The sequence below is a fragment of the Opisthocomus hoazin genome, chromosome 11, assembly GCF_030867145.1.
Source record: "Opisthocomus hoazin isolate bOpiHoa1 chromosome 11, bOpiHoa1.hap1, whole genome shotgun sequence".
Lineage (NCBI taxonomy): Eukaryota > Metazoa > Chordata > Aves > Opisthocomiformes > Opisthocomidae > Opisthocomus > Opisthocomus hoazin.
In genome coordinates this window covers 24,233,289-24,249,586 of record NC_134424.1, presented here as the reverse complement: position 1 = coordinate 24,249,586, position 16,298 = coordinate 24,233,289, and the positions used below count along the sequence as shown (strand labels likewise).

At 41.5% G+C, this 16,298-nt stretch overlaps 1 protein-coding gene across 1 annotated transcript in view; it reads left to right on the top strand.

Moving 5' to 3' along the window:
* Positions 1 to 16,298, top strand: part of SYN2 (synapsin II) — a 206,353-nt gene that overhangs the window by 169,412 nt on the left and 20,643 nt on the right. Inside the window, exon 10 of the mRNA XM_075432413.1 lies at positions 12,119 to 12,268. Within this exon, the coding sequence (XP_075288528.1) occupies positions 12,119 to 12,268 (150 nt within the window). The remainder of the gene's footprint in view (positions 1 to 12,118; positions 12,269 to 16,298) is intronic.

The following is a 16,298-nucleotide window of genomic DNA, read 5'->3' as shown; positions in this document are numbered from 1 at the left end:
GGATGGTGAGGCCCTGGCCCAGGCTGCCCAGAGAAGCTGTGGCTGCCCCTTTCCTGGCAGGGCTCAAGGCCAGGCTGGACGGGGCTCTGAGCATCCTGGGCTGGTGGAAGAGGTCCCTGCCCATGGCGGGAGGGCTGGAACTGGGTGGTCTATAAGGTCCCTTCCAACCCAAACCGTTCTAGGATTCTGTGATTCCGTGTCGCTCCTTCATATAGTGCAGTCTTTCCCCTCCGCTGCACCCTGAAGCTCCTGTTAAATCTGTACTGCTTCACCCAGTAGCATCTGGCTGATATTCAAGAGTGAAAAAAAAGTATTTTCCTCTTTCTGAGAACAGGCCACTCTGACATCTGGTGATGCAATACAGAGGAAATTCCTGAACATAAGATTTGTCACATGTGCTGCTTCACAGTTTTGCTGTAGCCACAGGTGTCTCTTGGACATTCCTGCTTACGGAGGAGGTACTGATTTCTGCTCACAAGCTCGCTCCTCTCCAGAGGCTGGGCTTTGGCAGCCTCCCAGGTGCCATGTAAAGCTTTGTAGGATACTCTGCAGTTCCCATAGCCCCCCAATGTCTCAGAGGATGAGTATCAGCATTTTCCACACACCCCCATTTATCTAAATTGATTACTTTTGAGATAATTCATGCTGATTTGGCTGGCTTTAATCCAATTAATTTTGAGCCCACAATTTAAAATGTAAAAGAAAGAAATATAGATTATTTTTAGACAGAAGATCTTGGTTATCTTACCTCATAAGACAGTAGTTGATAACTGAAAGATTGCATACACAAAGATACAAAACTAGAGTAGGATTGCATTTAGGCAAGTATATTCTGGTGAGAACTAGAGGCTTCAGATACAAGACAATGTTGTTTCTTACACACTGTAGCCAAAGCTGGTCTGAAAAATGACTGGCATCAACCCATTACTTAGTCCCTCCTGTCGGTCTCTTCTATTCCCTGCTTGCTTTTCATCCTCCTGTTTCTGTACGAATGTAGTTGGACCCTTTCTGCTTCCAGTGGAAGTGAAGGGTGGCTTCTTCACTGAAACAGCTGGCGCTCTGCGGCGTCCCTCGGTGGGCAGGTTCCTGTCAGACCGAGTGCACTTTCCACATGTTTGATACTGCCCAATTTTTCAAGTTCTTGAGCAAAGCCAGCAAGCGTGGCCGGGTCCCGCTGAAGTCAGGTGCACAGAGAAATCCCTGCGTCAGGCCTGGAGGTCTGTTGGGCGGGAGGGGAAGGGGGAGCAGTTTTCTGAAAATGCAATAGCCGGTGCAAATGACAGAACGGACCCACAGAGCACCCCGCTTCCTGCTCCTGAACAGGTGCCCCAATTCTCCGTGCCAGATACAGTCATACTCAAGCAAACAGAGCTCTGAGAACTGCAGGATTCATCGGGAACTGGGTTTACAGAGCATTTTAAGCAGTGTATGCAATAGATGTTGCAATTAGAAGGAAGAGTGGGTAGAAGCGTGATAATTCTTGATGTTCTGCAAATCAGCGAATTGTTTGGAAGATGGTAATGCTCATCAGCAAAATATTTAGAATCTGGGTAAGACATTAAAATGTGGAATTGTTTGCAATGTTCGCATCCAACAGAACATCTGTAAAACTGAAGATCATTTGCTACTAAAAAACTAGCTTACATCAAGTTATTGCACTATAATTTTAACAGTTATTGCACTATAATTCTATGATACAATGAAGAGCAGAAGACTGTCTGCACCGATATAGGAAAAATTTTCTTCTTTTATGTGCTTTCAGCATGGGAAAATAAATGTGTTGTTAAAGCTACCACGTACATGCAGCAATCAAGAACCAGTAGCTGAGCAGGACAGTCAGGTACTGGGTTTACAGTCTGATTGCAGACCCAGACCAAAACCTGTGCTCTCACGTTTTCTCCAGGAGGTCAACACCTACTACAAAACTAAATGTTTCTTTGTTACTGCACTCTAATTCTGCGGATAATGATCTGACAAGACACATGCAAACTTCCTAATGTGTGAAATAATATATGCAGGTGTGTTCTTCTGATTTTTCAGTATGAACATCCAACCAGTATAACCACCAGAAGGAAATCATACGTATATTTCAGCCAGCTTCTGAGAGAATGGGAATTGGGGTAGAATTCTACTAAAGTATCCTTCATACACTCAGCATTCTAGACAGAAAGTAACTTCAGAGGAATTTTCTGTAATAAGGTCGCGAGAGCAGCATTTTACACGAATAAGTGCTTAGAACATAGAACGTGTTTTGACAAAGGTGTTCAACAAAAACTTTAGGACAAGCACAACCCAAGACAATAGTTTAAAAACTGTGTTTAAACATTACATGTAGCAACTCATCTGCCTACAAAAATCCTTTCTGAACTAAAGTGAGCAAGTATAACACATAAATGACTTTTTATATGATTGTTTCTGGATGTTTGTTAATTAATTTTGTATTGTCCTTTCCTCTTTTATCCTACACCAATAATTTTAGTGCTGTAGCCATTCAGCTGCTTTGTGATGGTCTTTTTGTCATTCCTTGGTTTAACATTCTGCTCTTTTTTGTTCGCCAAAACCACGGAGCCGCAAATGGTACCAGTGGCTGATATTAGAGAATCAGTACAACATTGTGTCTCATGAATCTAATGTTCTAGCTGTACTTCTTAAAAAACACCACTATAAAGTGATTTTTTATCTATGAGCTAGTACGGTACACTTACAGTGCAGGTAAGAATGTGTTGGTTCTTAATGCTAGATCCAGTCATCATGCCCCACTTCTTCAGGAAGGGTCAACATATTTTTTTTCTGTTTTAGTTTCTCTAATAGTTTCTCTTCTGTATATGTTTGATTAAAAGGATGAGAATTTTTAAATAACCTATTTCAAAGCCTCACGGCCATTCAAGTTATAAAAAGTGTGCTTGCTGTGTAAATAGAGTAATGACTGTGCAGGAATAATATGGAATGATAACTAAAATGAAAGGAAAAAAATTAAGGATGTTGAGTGACACTGAAGTATAGTTCTAGACACTTCTGCATACATAAGCCTTGTTATGAAACGAAAAAATCTACAGATCTTTATTACTATTAACTTCTTGTAGATGTCTCCCTTGTGGGATGTGCATGTTCCTTTGGCCAAGTAGGTCTCAATGTAATAAAAGCATAAGCAATTGCAGTGTAAGTACAGCTTCTCACGTTTTATGGCTTTGGGTGCTAGACTTGGGTCCGTGTTATAGATTTGGGTAGGTTCCCCGGTGCTAGTTTGTACGTCAGTATCTTCGTATTTGTATAGGCACCCTAGAGATTTCTAGTCATTTGAACAAGCTGAAGCCGATACTACTGTTGTTACCCAAACATAATAAAAAGGATACATTTTTAGCATACAATTCATCTTTTCACATGGCTATAAATGCTGCTCCCAGGAAAATGGGGAGGGTGTCCGTTTGTGCCTTCTTGCTATGCAGTTGAGAGATACCTTCTGCATCCCAAGGAACAAAATCCAGACCAATTTTTCTGAAGACAGGAAGGGTAAAATACTGAAGTCATACTGTTATTCAAACACAGTACAACCTCTTTTTTCTGTGAAGCTACAAGCTCTCTGGATTCTTAGATGAGGGTTGTAAGATGTGACTTTGACTTTTAAAAGAACATACTTTTCTAAAAGTTGTTCCCTGGAAGAAGTTACCTTCTCTGGAAGAGCACTGTTGTTCCTCTTGCCTTTTATTTCTGTGCTCCAAAGAACTATCTCCAAACTCCTCCTAGGGAGCAGTGAACTAATTAAAGAATCACTTAGCTAAAAGGAAGGGTTATCAGGTTGATTAGGAGGAAGACCAAGTTATTATTCTGTGTAACAATCTTAGCTATTCATATAGTGTCTTCTTTTCACCTCGATTGGAACACTCAGCTGCCAAGCATCAACGTGCCAGAAACAAGCTGTAGAAACAAGAATTTTATTAACACATCATTGCAACATACAGCTTTTTAACTGGCTCACCAGTTCTTGTTAAGAAGACATGAAATTAAGGTCCATTAAACTTTAACTTCTCAAATAGAAAAACGGCTTTTAAACTTTCACTTTTTAAATTAATACTTCTGTAGTTTTAATACTGGAAGGAACAGATACTTGAGCATTGTTCATGTGTCTGCTTCCACTGCATATTATCTTTTCGTGATTCATTCTTGGAAAACCGAACCTCTGTGAAACTGAAGAAAAGCTCATATCACGCTGATGAATGCAGTAAAAGAGAACAAATGTAAGAGAATCCTTTAAAGTGGCCTCACAGGCAGTGTCCCAAATTTTGCTCAGAATTGCGTGGGTGGGTGGCTGCTGCAGGTGTCTTGTTTCTACTTGCTTGGTTTTACCCGAATCTATATTAAAATTAGCTTCCAAGAGGTTTATAACCTAGAAAGATGCAAACCATTTGGATTTCATAAAGAATATTTTCAGCCACTGTAAACCAATATACGAAACTACACAACAGGGTTTGATCTCTTTTTTGAAGTCCTGATGTAACAGACGCTGCTTCTGGAGGTGTTGCGGTCTGTCGAACTCCCAGGAAACTGGCCGCTAACTCCAGAGCGTATCCGTGGTGTAAGGTGTAGTGATACAGTGCCAGCACCGAGTATGCTGTCTTTTACAGACGCCTGTATTCCCATAGTCAGTGTCCTGAAGAACAGTGGCTAAAGGATGTGGAGGAATACATCAGAAGGGAGCAAAGGCGGAAGAAACCTGTCCCTTGTGCAGTCGTTGTGTGCAGTTTCACTGAAAGTTGTGGTTTCTAGGAACTGCTAGCTATGCTATTCAGTTTACAACTCAGACAGAGCGACGTCGCTGGCCATGGCACGAGTTCAATGAGCACAAGCCTCCGATACTGCACTGCCAAGTGCTCAGCAGATGAGCTTACTTACTCTTCTGTCTTAATCATATACTGTTCCAAAATTCGGCACAGAAGACTGGACAAAGAAGTGGCAATATCTTCTTCTAGAAATATTTGGTGATGTCCTCGTCAGTGGTGTATCACAAATCATAGACTTATTTAGATTGGCAGGGACCTTTGGAGGTCCCCTAGTCCAAACGTCTACTCAAAGCGTGACTAACCTCAAAGTTACCCAGACCCTGTCCTAAAAGCAAGAGGAGAGGCAGACGTTTTGTTCCTTACCATGTCTGCCGATATTGTAGATACAAGTCTCCTATGATAAACATATTTTTAAGAACTCCCTAGAAACATAACTTTATCTCTGATTGGGTGACTTGGCATGTAAAGATGTGCAGGAGTGGCAAATAAGAATGGCCATGATTTTTTTACATGCTTTAGTGGCTTTCCATCTGTTAAAGAATGTTCTCTGTTCTCGTTAGTAAGGGAACTAAATCCAGCTGTAATAGTTGATAAAGTCAGAAGTCTCTCATCATTTATGATCTGGTACTATAAAATGTTTTGAACATTTAGGAGTCTACTGTTTTGGTGATATAGCCAAGTTATAGTTAACACCACATCTGTCTGTGAAGGTTCGTATTTCCAAAACAAGGAGCATTCCTGCATTTCCTGGTAGGACTTCATATAACTTAATTATTCCTAATAGGTCTTAATATAACATAATAAGAAATGGCTAAGAAGATGCAATTCTAGAAAAAAGAGCCTTTATAATTAAGATTTTTCCAAGTTTCTGATGCATTAGTGCTGAATTCGTTCTTATATTCCCTCATGTGTTGGCTTCATGTGATAGAAAAACATTCAGTTTACTCAATGAACTCTTCTGGACCTTTTTCTATATTTTGGAAGTAACAGATTTAATCCGCTGAAATTTTCCAGACACTATTCCAGAAATAATGACGTCAGCTGTTCTTGTAGACTGCAAAAGTAAATGAAGTGTATCAAGTGACATAATTAATGAAGGGGGCGAATTTGTTTTAGTAGGACACTAATTCTTATTTGAATGGAGCATGGACCTGCATGAATAACATGAATCTTTTGGTTTCCATCCCAAGAATAATTATTCACTAATATTATTTTCACATGATGCTTATGTTTATTACATCTATTGTCAAAATACTTGTAACTTTTGAAATTAGCAACAGTAGCGCTTCTTATGTGTGACCATCTTAATGTTTTCTTTTGTTCATAATGAACCATACTTTATTAGTAGGGGAGTGAATACAAGTAAAATTCATTGTGATGTTAAATTAATTGTTACTTTTATATATTAAACCAGTCTCTTTCACATATTCTCTTCAAAGTGCTTGAATTTTTCTCAGATATATTGGCTGCATTTTCCATAGATTTTAACACTTTTTAAAAAAAAATCTACTACATTTGCATGAGTTTACAACATCCAAATTCAGCTTCATTCAGTGATTTTGACTGGACACAGAAGGCATTTGCTTGGTGTGTTTTCATTCCAGATCAAACCAAGAGCATATAAATTTGTCTGTAGGCACTGGATCCGTCATCTAGGAACGCTTGATTCACTTTCCCAGCTGTTCTTGCTTTTTCTGCAGATGTTGTTACTCACCCACGACAGGAGGGACTGTAAAAATTTCCTAGCAGTCCCCACTGAGTTTCTGCTGTGCTGTCCTCTCAGGTGTGGTTACATTTCCAATCACAAATTATTCCTGTGTCTGCTATAGAGACCTCGGGGAAAGCCCCGTGATTACTTCATACCCAGTCATTCCCGTACTTCTCAGAAATCACGCCGTCTCTTCTTACAGCCCATTCAGTCTTGAATGGCCTCCTCAGACTATTAGTTTTTCTTAATGTCAATTACTTTCCCCATATTTAGACCTCTTAAATGAAAATCTGTATCAGCCCCTGCCTTTACAGTCAAAATTTTCACCACGGTTGGAGACATGCAGGTCCCACAGAAACAACGGAGAAGAACAGCGCATTCATACCATAGCAACAACACAGTCCAGCTTCTCTTTTTCACAGACCGAAGTAAACGTTTTTTCTCCGTCCTCACACTCTCAGGCACGGACATTCAACATTAGCCTGATTTGCAATGAAGTGAATTCCTTCTCCCTCTGCACTTACCAATGACCGTACCTTCTCCTGTAATTCATAGGGCTTTTTCCATATGAAATCCATAGATCATTATTCTGTCAGACCTTCTTGGGTGCTTCTGGCTTGCAGGCCCTCCATCTGCTCCTTCCTGTTCCGCTTGTATTTCAGCATCCTGATGAGCACCTTTTTCTTGCGCTGTGTCCACAGAGTTCTGTACCTTTGCCCTGCCTTTAACCTCCGCAACTCCGTCTTTCCCAGCACTGTTTGGGCTGGGTCTTCAGAAAGATCTTTCTTCTTTGGTGGTAAACACACTGTGCGCTGGAGAGCTGTGTCCGGACAGTGGCAGCCAGGGTGGTTTCTCTGTCAAACATGATGATCCCTTTGCAATTGCTAATATCTTTCAGTTGCCCCTGCTCCTTTATTGATCCCATCCTGTTTCCTTTTGTATTCATCAGAGTTAAGCAGCGTTTCTCTTTCTTACCAGTCTCCGTCTTGCAGCCCACAGTTGAAGTATTTGCCTTCTCAAGGGCACAGACCAGTTCACGGAAGGGTCGGTGGTTTGTTGGATCGCGGCATCCTCTTGACTGAAATGTGCTGCTGTAGTTTCCGTTACTGCTGCTGATGTGTACGGTCACTCACTTATAGTTTAATATAAAGATGTGCTAAGTGCATTTCAGAATATGGTTTCTGGATGATAAGAGAAATTCATCCCATAGAATTTGCTACTGAAATGCTTATAAATTAAAGACAGAAGTGATACGAGTGGAGGTGACCGTAATTCCTAGTGACCCATGCTTTTACTGGCATCTGCAAAAGTAACATATTTGACTTAATAAATTACAAATGTCTTTCTTCTATGAAATCCTCCTAGTGGGAAACTCCAATATTTTAAATAGCTGAACTAGGTACTGAAAAAAAAAAAACAACTGGTTGTGTTTAAATGTTATTTTAAAACTAGCACAGGCTGTGAATAGACAATTTATAAACAGGATGCTTTGTGTATATTTAAACTTTGTCAAGTCCTGTAAAGTGGGGGAAATGCCAGCATGACATTCCTGTTAGTCATTCACAAGTTTTAAAAGCTGTTAGCGCTACCCAAAATATTTTTAATTCTTAAGATACATTTATATAAAGCACTGCTGATTTCTGATAACTGTCATTAATTTTTTTACTAGGAAAGAAAATAGACTGCATTCTCTTAAAGGAAAAAAACCAAAAAAACCCCCCAAAAAAACGAACCCCCCCACCCTGTGAAGTACTCACCTTGCTCTTACCTGCTTTGCCAAGGAGCAGCAGAAGTGCTCTCGTAGTAAAGTGAACTTCTGTCCTGGAAAGGCCCAGCAGCAGTAACGGAGAGGGAAGCGAAGCCCCTGCTCAGCAGCCACGTTCAGGCTGGGTGTGAAAGCCGTGCTCGGGACACTCCAGCCCTCCCCTCCCAGCAGGGCCAGTGGTGAGAGCCCCTTGGGTTCGTGCCCCCCGTGCCTTCCAGCCCACCCACGCTGCCTCGCTGGTCCCAGCAGCTCCCCGAGCAGCGCCCAGTGGCAGAACCGCTTCCAAGCCTTGGGAACCTTACACTCGCCTGACTATTTAGTGACATTTCACTTTGGGATCAGTAGTTTTCTTGATAATCTGATGCCTTCCTTTCTCTTTTTACCACTTTGACTGCTATCTTTGTACTTCAGGAAAGCACCAGAACACATTGTAGCTTATCAGCATTCACGACTTGGCATCTGACTCGGTATTTGGGCAGTGTGATGCTCAGCGTGCCTTTGGCCAACAATGTCTATTCAGGTAGGGCAAGAAACAGAAGGGGTTTTAACAACATGAGTGACAAAAGATTGTCAAGGGCAAATGGCTATGGTTTTTAGTGTCACATGCATTCAGATATGCCTCAGTATGTGAATAGGGCAGCTATGCTTCAAAATATTGTCTTCAAGATAGTATTTTTGCTCAGCCAGGGGGTAGTGGTCAATGGCTCGATGTCCAAATGGACACCAGTGACAAGTGGTGTCCCTCAGGGGTCCGTACTGGGACCAGTGCTGTTTAGCATTTTCGTCAATGACACAAGCAGCGAGATCGAGTGCACCCCCAGCAAGTCCACAGATGACACCAAGCTGAGTAGTGCAGTTGACGCAGCAGGACGGGATGCCATCCAGAGGGACCTGGACAAGCTGGAGAGGTGGACCCATGTGAACCTCACGAGGTTCAACAAGGCGAAGGGCAAGGTCCTGCATCTGGATCAGGGCAGCCCCCGCTGTCAATATATTCAACTTCCAGTCATTATCAACACCTTGAAGTCCTGGCCAAAGTATCTGGCGCATATGGTTGCCTCATCCCTCCAGGCATTATGCATATTACTCTTGCAAGAAAAAGCTCATGATAAAATGCAGTGGATCTTTGAGCATTACAACGATTTTCAGAAATACCAGTCACTCGGCAGAAATTGATACTTAAGTAAACCCACGAAAATTTTGTGTTTCAAGAGCCACACAACTAGCAAGACTACATTTTACCCGTTCAGAAATGTCAGCTCATATTGGTTCAATACTTTTCTCTCAATTAATTAAAACATTGGTTATCTTCTGCTTAAAAATATGTTTATTAAAACAACTGGTAAATTTTATGGAAATTTTCTGTGTAGTTGTTAAGCATTTCTGCAATGCTGTCAACGTGGCCGAACAGTGGAAAAACATTAATGAATTTCGTAGGAAACATTTGCTCTGGACTTCAGTTCTTATTTCACTGGTTACTTTGGGGTTATTTTAAAGCCTCTTAGCTGTGAGAAATCTTAGAGGTGACATCTTCGATCTGAAAATCCCAGAACAAGTGTTGCCAGCATTTTGGTTGTCAATACACAATGCTGGTGTCTCTTGTAAATGAACAAACAGAAGAATAATGTAAATGCTTTGGGGCTTCAAACTAATCTCATCATTAGGACAAAGCAGTCTTTGTCAGCCTCAGTAGGAATTGCTGTAGCACTTACCAGATTGTGAAAATCCTCGGGTTTGGGTAGCGCTGTTTACAGTGCAGCTCATTCCCAGTTCCTGTGCAAGATGAAAGATTATATTCCAGTGTTATAATGAACATGCATGTTCTTTTAAATCCAAATGTCTCTTGAAATACCTAACTTGTTTCTCTAATTCCTAGAAGCACTTGGATATCTAAAGGAAGGAGGATAAAACTGTGCTCTTTCTCTATAAAGGAGATAAAGTGTCCGGTGTCAGTTGGTGGACTGAGCAGAGTTTTGTCCCCGCTCTGTCCCTTCCACCTCGGGAGGGATCTATACAACGCAGACGCACTAGCTTTATGCTCATTGATCTGATCCCTGTGTCACCCCTGCAGATAACAACATTCTTTCACCTTGTAAATGCTTGCAGAATCAGGTCTTGCCACAAAATTTCGGTATCTTCCCATCGGCTGCACAGGCTGGGTAACTAACAAGAATAGCTCAAGGCATCAACCTACAGCAGAATGCCCACCTGAAGAGATGGGCATCAAGCTCTCTAGCCAAGATAGACCTTCCTCCCAATAGCAGAGCTCTCTTTTCTAGTCCTTTTGCTGGAGACTGGGGGGGAGGGAGGGATGTCTGAGATGTTTCTCTGGCCATTAGCACTTACAATTGCCTGTGGCAGCAAGAGTCCTCCAGCGCTGTTTTGACTCTGTTGAACACTTTCAGTTTTGTTCCATTTCCCTGCAAGAGAGAAGGAACCTCAGAAGCCAAAGCGATATGGGAAGGTGCGCTTGTGGAAGTGCTAGAACACCCCTGTAAAGATCACTGATCGTTCTGAGTTGGCAAGACCCATGAGGATCCCTTACCAGTGATTCTTTCCTTCTTCAGCCACCACCACCTTCTCTCTTACCAGCACAGCTTATTGTTGTGTCTAGGGCAGGATTTGCCTACTCTGGTGAGAAATCCGGTGTGAGATTTGGCAGCTGGACAGCTTTTCACAGACTGAAAGTTAGATGGACAACTCAGTTTGTACAAAGGATCTAACTAGGTGAGGTGTAACAACATCTGTACAGTATATTACTGCTAATATAGTCAAACTGCTTCATCCCTGACAGCCCACAGCCTCTTAATAATTATTAATGCTGCTGTTTGTACTGCGGGCCTCGGTCGCTGGTGCCCTGTACCTGTGAGAAGCCCCAGAACGCAGGGCTGCAGGCGGCCAGCCTTCGCCTTTTTCTAAGTAGCCTCGATACACATGGAAAAAGGATTGCAGTTTCTCAAAAGTGAATTAAATCCTTTTATTGTTGAAATAAGAATGTCCAGTGCCACTGTGAATAATATTTCCCCAGAAACAAACAGATTCACCAAAAGTAGATGCACTGTAGGAATAACAAATATTCTGTAGAGATAACAGATGCTTAGAACACACTGCAGTGAACGGAGTTCAGTATTAGTTCTGTTCATCTGGATAGCTGAATGAAGTAATTGCTGAACACTATTAGCCTGCCACATTTGGAAAGGAAATGTGCACATTTTTATTCGCCTCTCTGATATCCTGCTTTCTTTGCAGAAATTCTTACTTTTTTTTTGCATTAGCTGCACTGCAGCCACACTACTTTTCAAGAAAGTGTATCGATAATAACAAGATCTTATTTAGTATTTTTCATTAATCAATAAAGATCCAGCCTTCCCTAGCAGAATTCCAACAAATAGCTAGGAAGCTGAAGTTTTAGTTTGCATTTCCATGTTCTAATTTAGCTGATGACCATGACGTGAGCCACAAAAGCACAGGAGAAAATCTTCAGAAATGTATCTTAGACAGAAGTGTAGCCAGTTCCTTCACATTTTGGGCAGAGCACCGAACAGCCTAAGAAACTTCATTTTCCTTATCTGCTATGTGCTTCCCACAGCAGTCGTATTCCCCGGAGAGGGGGTGCCCAGGTCTCAGACTGAACCTGTGTATTGCCTGAAGACTGGAAAGGGAGGACATTCTAAAATTGCTGTTCTTTTGCTCCGCTGACCCATATCCTGTCCTCGGGCACTTTTTTGGTGATATAGCATTTCTGCAGATCTCATGTGAGTTTTCTTAAGAACAACTAAGTAAGCAGAGGACTTGACATTCAGCGCAGACATGGAATCATTTACTTTGGTGCCATATCAATAGCTGATGTATGATTTGATTTTCCAGGTCATGGACTGTGCAATGCCTCTGATTGGTGAGCATCAGACTGAAGACAAGCAACATATAACTGATCTAGTCGTAAGCAAAATGAACCAAATGTTGTCCAAAACTCCCATACCGTCTCCTCAGAGACCCACTGCCACTCAGCAGCCTCAGGTAGGAAACTTTTCGTTTTAAAACAGAGCACCTTAGTCTATAATTTTAAGCTCAAAATTTTCCTCAAAGAATTTGGCTGGAAAACCGTGCAGACATACCCTGAACTACAAGGATTCAATAGCTTATCAACATGTTTTACAGGTTTGTCCTATTTAAATGAGATATCACCAGATATAATCAAGTAGTGCAAGTGTTGGTGTGGTTCTACCAGTAAACTGATAATTGTGGATTCAGTGAATTACTGGGCTTTGTATTGTTTCCTTTCAGTTACATCTGTATAAAATATCATGGAAATGATAAGAAGCACTGTCAGAGACAGTCTTTGCCCTGAGGATATCAGAAAGAATACTGAGACAATCGTTCCGGTAGTTCTTGTGAGAAATGAATTACGTTGTAATCTTTTTTTCTGTGCTGCAATTCACGAAAATACCTTTCAAATCTAGTGAACTCTTGAAATATGTTTGGTGTGCTAGAAAACTTGTGTCAAAGGTTGCAAATGGATGCATTTCACTTATTTTTTCTTGCACAGCCTGACAGTTAAAGTGTGGGGCTTGCTACCTTTCAGACTTTGGAAATCATCTTTGTGTTTCCATTTCCACGCTTACAAATGTGAAGTTTATTTCCTTGATCCTTTAAATATCTTCTGAACGTGTGGTATTTTTGCGAAAGTGTTTAGGAACGTGAGTTTTGCCTCTAAATTGGAGAGATTCGGATTTGACGAGTGGACTGTTAGATGGATGAGGAGTTGGCAGGATGGCCGCGTCCAGAGCTACGGTCAACAGCTCAGCGTTCAAATGGAAACCAGTAGCAAGTGATGTCCCTCAAGGGTCTGTACTGAGACCAATACAGTTTAGTATCTTCACTAGTGACACATATGGTGGCATCGAGTACACCCTCAGCGAGTTTGCCACCAGGCTGAGTGGTGCAGTCAATATACGCTGGAGGGAAGGGATGTCGTCCAGAGGGAGCTGGGTGGCAGGGTCCTGCCCTTGGGTCGTGACAGTCCCCCAGTATCGGTACAGACTGGGGGATGAATCGATTGCGAGCAGCCCTGCAGAGAGGACCTGGGGATACTAGTGGATGAAAAACTGGACCTGAGCAGACAATGTGCGCTCGCAGCCCAGAAAGCCAACCGTATTCTTGGGCTGCATCTGAAGAACGATGAGGCCAAAAGAGGCGATTGTCCCCCTCTACTCCACTCTCATGAGACCTTACCTGGAGTACTGCATCCAGTTCTGGGGTCCCCAGTACAAGAAAGATGTGGACCTGTTAGAGCAGGCCCAGAAGAGGGCAACAAGAATGATCAAAGGGTTGGAACGTCTCTCCTATCAAGAAAGGCTGAGAGGGTTGGCGTTGTTCAGCCTGGATAAGAGAAGGCTGTAGGGAGACATTATTGCAGCTTTTTGGTACTTAGAAGGGGCTCATAAGAAAGATGGAGAAAGACTTTTACCAAGGCCTGTAGAGACAGGACAAGGAGTAGTCTTTTTAAACCAAAAGAGAGTAGACCTAGATTGGATGTAAGGAAGTAATTCTTTACGGTGAGGGTGGTAAGACATTAGAACAAGTTTTCCAGAAAAGTTGTGGATGTCCCAGCACTGGAAAGGTTAAAGGTCAGGTTGGGCAGGGGTTTGAGTATCCTGATCCAGTGAAAGATGTCACTGCTCATGACAGGAGGGGTCAGACTAGATGGTCTTTAAAGGGTGTCTTCTAAGCCAAACCGTTCTACGATTCTGTGATTCTCTGAAAAGTACAATATAAATGCTAAATAGCATCTTTTATGTCTTGGTAGCTAGGCAGCAGTTCTGATGAAGAGCAGCATTATCAGCTACAACTTTCACGTAGTTCTTTCAATATGCTGAAGGAATAAACGGTGACAATACGTTCTGACATAAACTGTGAAGGACTGTATTGCTGCTCTGTGCCAGCGCAGCTCCGTGGTGATCCGTTAAGCAACAGAATAAGCCAAACTGTAATACAGGAATTACCAAGCCTAAATCAAGAATCTATTTTTTCTCCCAGTAGGCTCCACACCAGGTAAACAATTTGAAAACAATTTTGTGGCATGCCTCAGACAGACTAGTTCTTGGGGCAGAATGACTAATTTGTTCTTCAAATATATCATCATGCTTTAAGTTACAAAAATACATCATCCCACATAAAAAAGTGGTGTGGCTTCTATTTATATTACAGCCACTTGAAACTAAGCACAAAATTGTTTCAACCACGGAACCACATACAATGGAGAAGTTTCCGTCCAACATGACTCAAGTCCATTGTAAAGAACACAGAAAAAGAAAGACAAGGAGGGGAAAAAAAGAAATCACTTATGCGAAAATACAGTTGCTTTTAGGACCGGTAAATTAGCCATATATTAAAATGAAGCAAAGAATCAAATTTAGAGTTGTCCAGGGCATACAGGTCAGCATAAATCAAAATTTAAAACAGTAGTAGACATTACTGTAACATTAATAGATTCACAGTCATTTAGAGCATTTGAAATTTCAATTTTCAGGACAAAAATACAAGGTCTTGTGTAGGCATGCTTCTCCGGATTTGAAAGAAGACAAGGGAGGAGGAATGTTTAGAGTTACTGGTGTCCTCCACAGAAGCTGGTTATCTGTTGTATGTAAATGAAGTTTTTACTCATTTCCAAAGAAAGACTGCCTACAGAAGTCCAGTATGAAAATAGGACACAAGGAACATTTTAAGAAAGTTCCTAAATTCATCAGTCATTGCTGTCACTCGTCACGTCCATGAAAAGGTTTATTTCCTCTTAAACGAAGAAGCTTTGGATGAAGCCAAAGATCATACTTGCTGACTAGCTGCTGAACTTCTGTTAGATTTCTGCTTAGTTCAGGTTACTGAAGAATTCAGCCTTTGCTAATGGCAACAGGATGTTATTCAACATTAATCTTCTTTTCCTTATCCTGTCTTTAAGTTATGGATTGCAGTTGACCAAAATCAGAGATATCCCTTCAGAATATTTGCAATATTTGTTAGTTTTTCCTCTCAGTTAATCAGACTCTGCTGCCTTAAAATTTACTTTGTCGTATTACCCACCATTTTAGGACAGACAGAGGGGGTCTGAATTTCTACAGAAGATATTATTTGCAAATACCCATTAATCTTCCCAGCTTTAAGGGAAAATGGTGAGACAGGTCTATAGTATTTAAAACAGGTATCTCCTCAAGCGCAGTTAATTTTTAGCTGGGTTGTTTTTGTGAGAACAAAATCAATCTGTTAAGACAAGCTGTCCCTTTCATCTTCGAGCAGTCTTCTCCTGTTCTAATCTGTGCCATTATTTCCTGCTCTTGAGAAGTGCCGTGCATCCACTGGCGGGGCAGGGGGATACTGCGTGGAATGCAAAGCCAGTAATTTATCCCAAATTGCGTATGTGCATATGTATGTGTGGTCTTAGAAACCAAAGTAATATAAATATTAGAGAGTAATCTGTGTGGTTTGCTACTTCTGCTTTGAAATGAACAGTTTACAGTCAATAGTGCAGCTATAGATGTGCCATGTTTTGATTTTCCTTATCTGCATGGGTTTCTAAAAATAGCTTATAATCTGCCCACCTCTGTGGCACTGGGTGCATTGCACATAAAAGAATGCTTCAGTTTGCAAATGCCTGCAGTGGTCAGTACTGCTCCAATTCACCAGCCGTCAGAAAGCAAATCAATAATTAGGAAAATAAGTCTTTGTTTAGAGCCGTGCAGCCAAGTCTTGATGGAAGTGATTGGCCTTGCGGTATGTTCTGAAGGGCAGCAAAATTCTCTGGGGCAGAGTGCCAGAAGGAGCGACTTCCAAAGGCAGGGACCTCAAACTTGCTTGTGTTGAAACCTCAGAGGTGCAGATCCTGTAACTCTGAAACCCATTAAATCTATGATCTGAGGTATCAGATACATTGAGATTTTTTCCATATATATTTTCTGTGTTGCATATTTATTTATTTATCTGCAAAGACATGCACAGGCTCTGTAACGAGTTCTGCTGGTGCACAGAATGACAGAGAACCTGTGAAGGAGGAGAG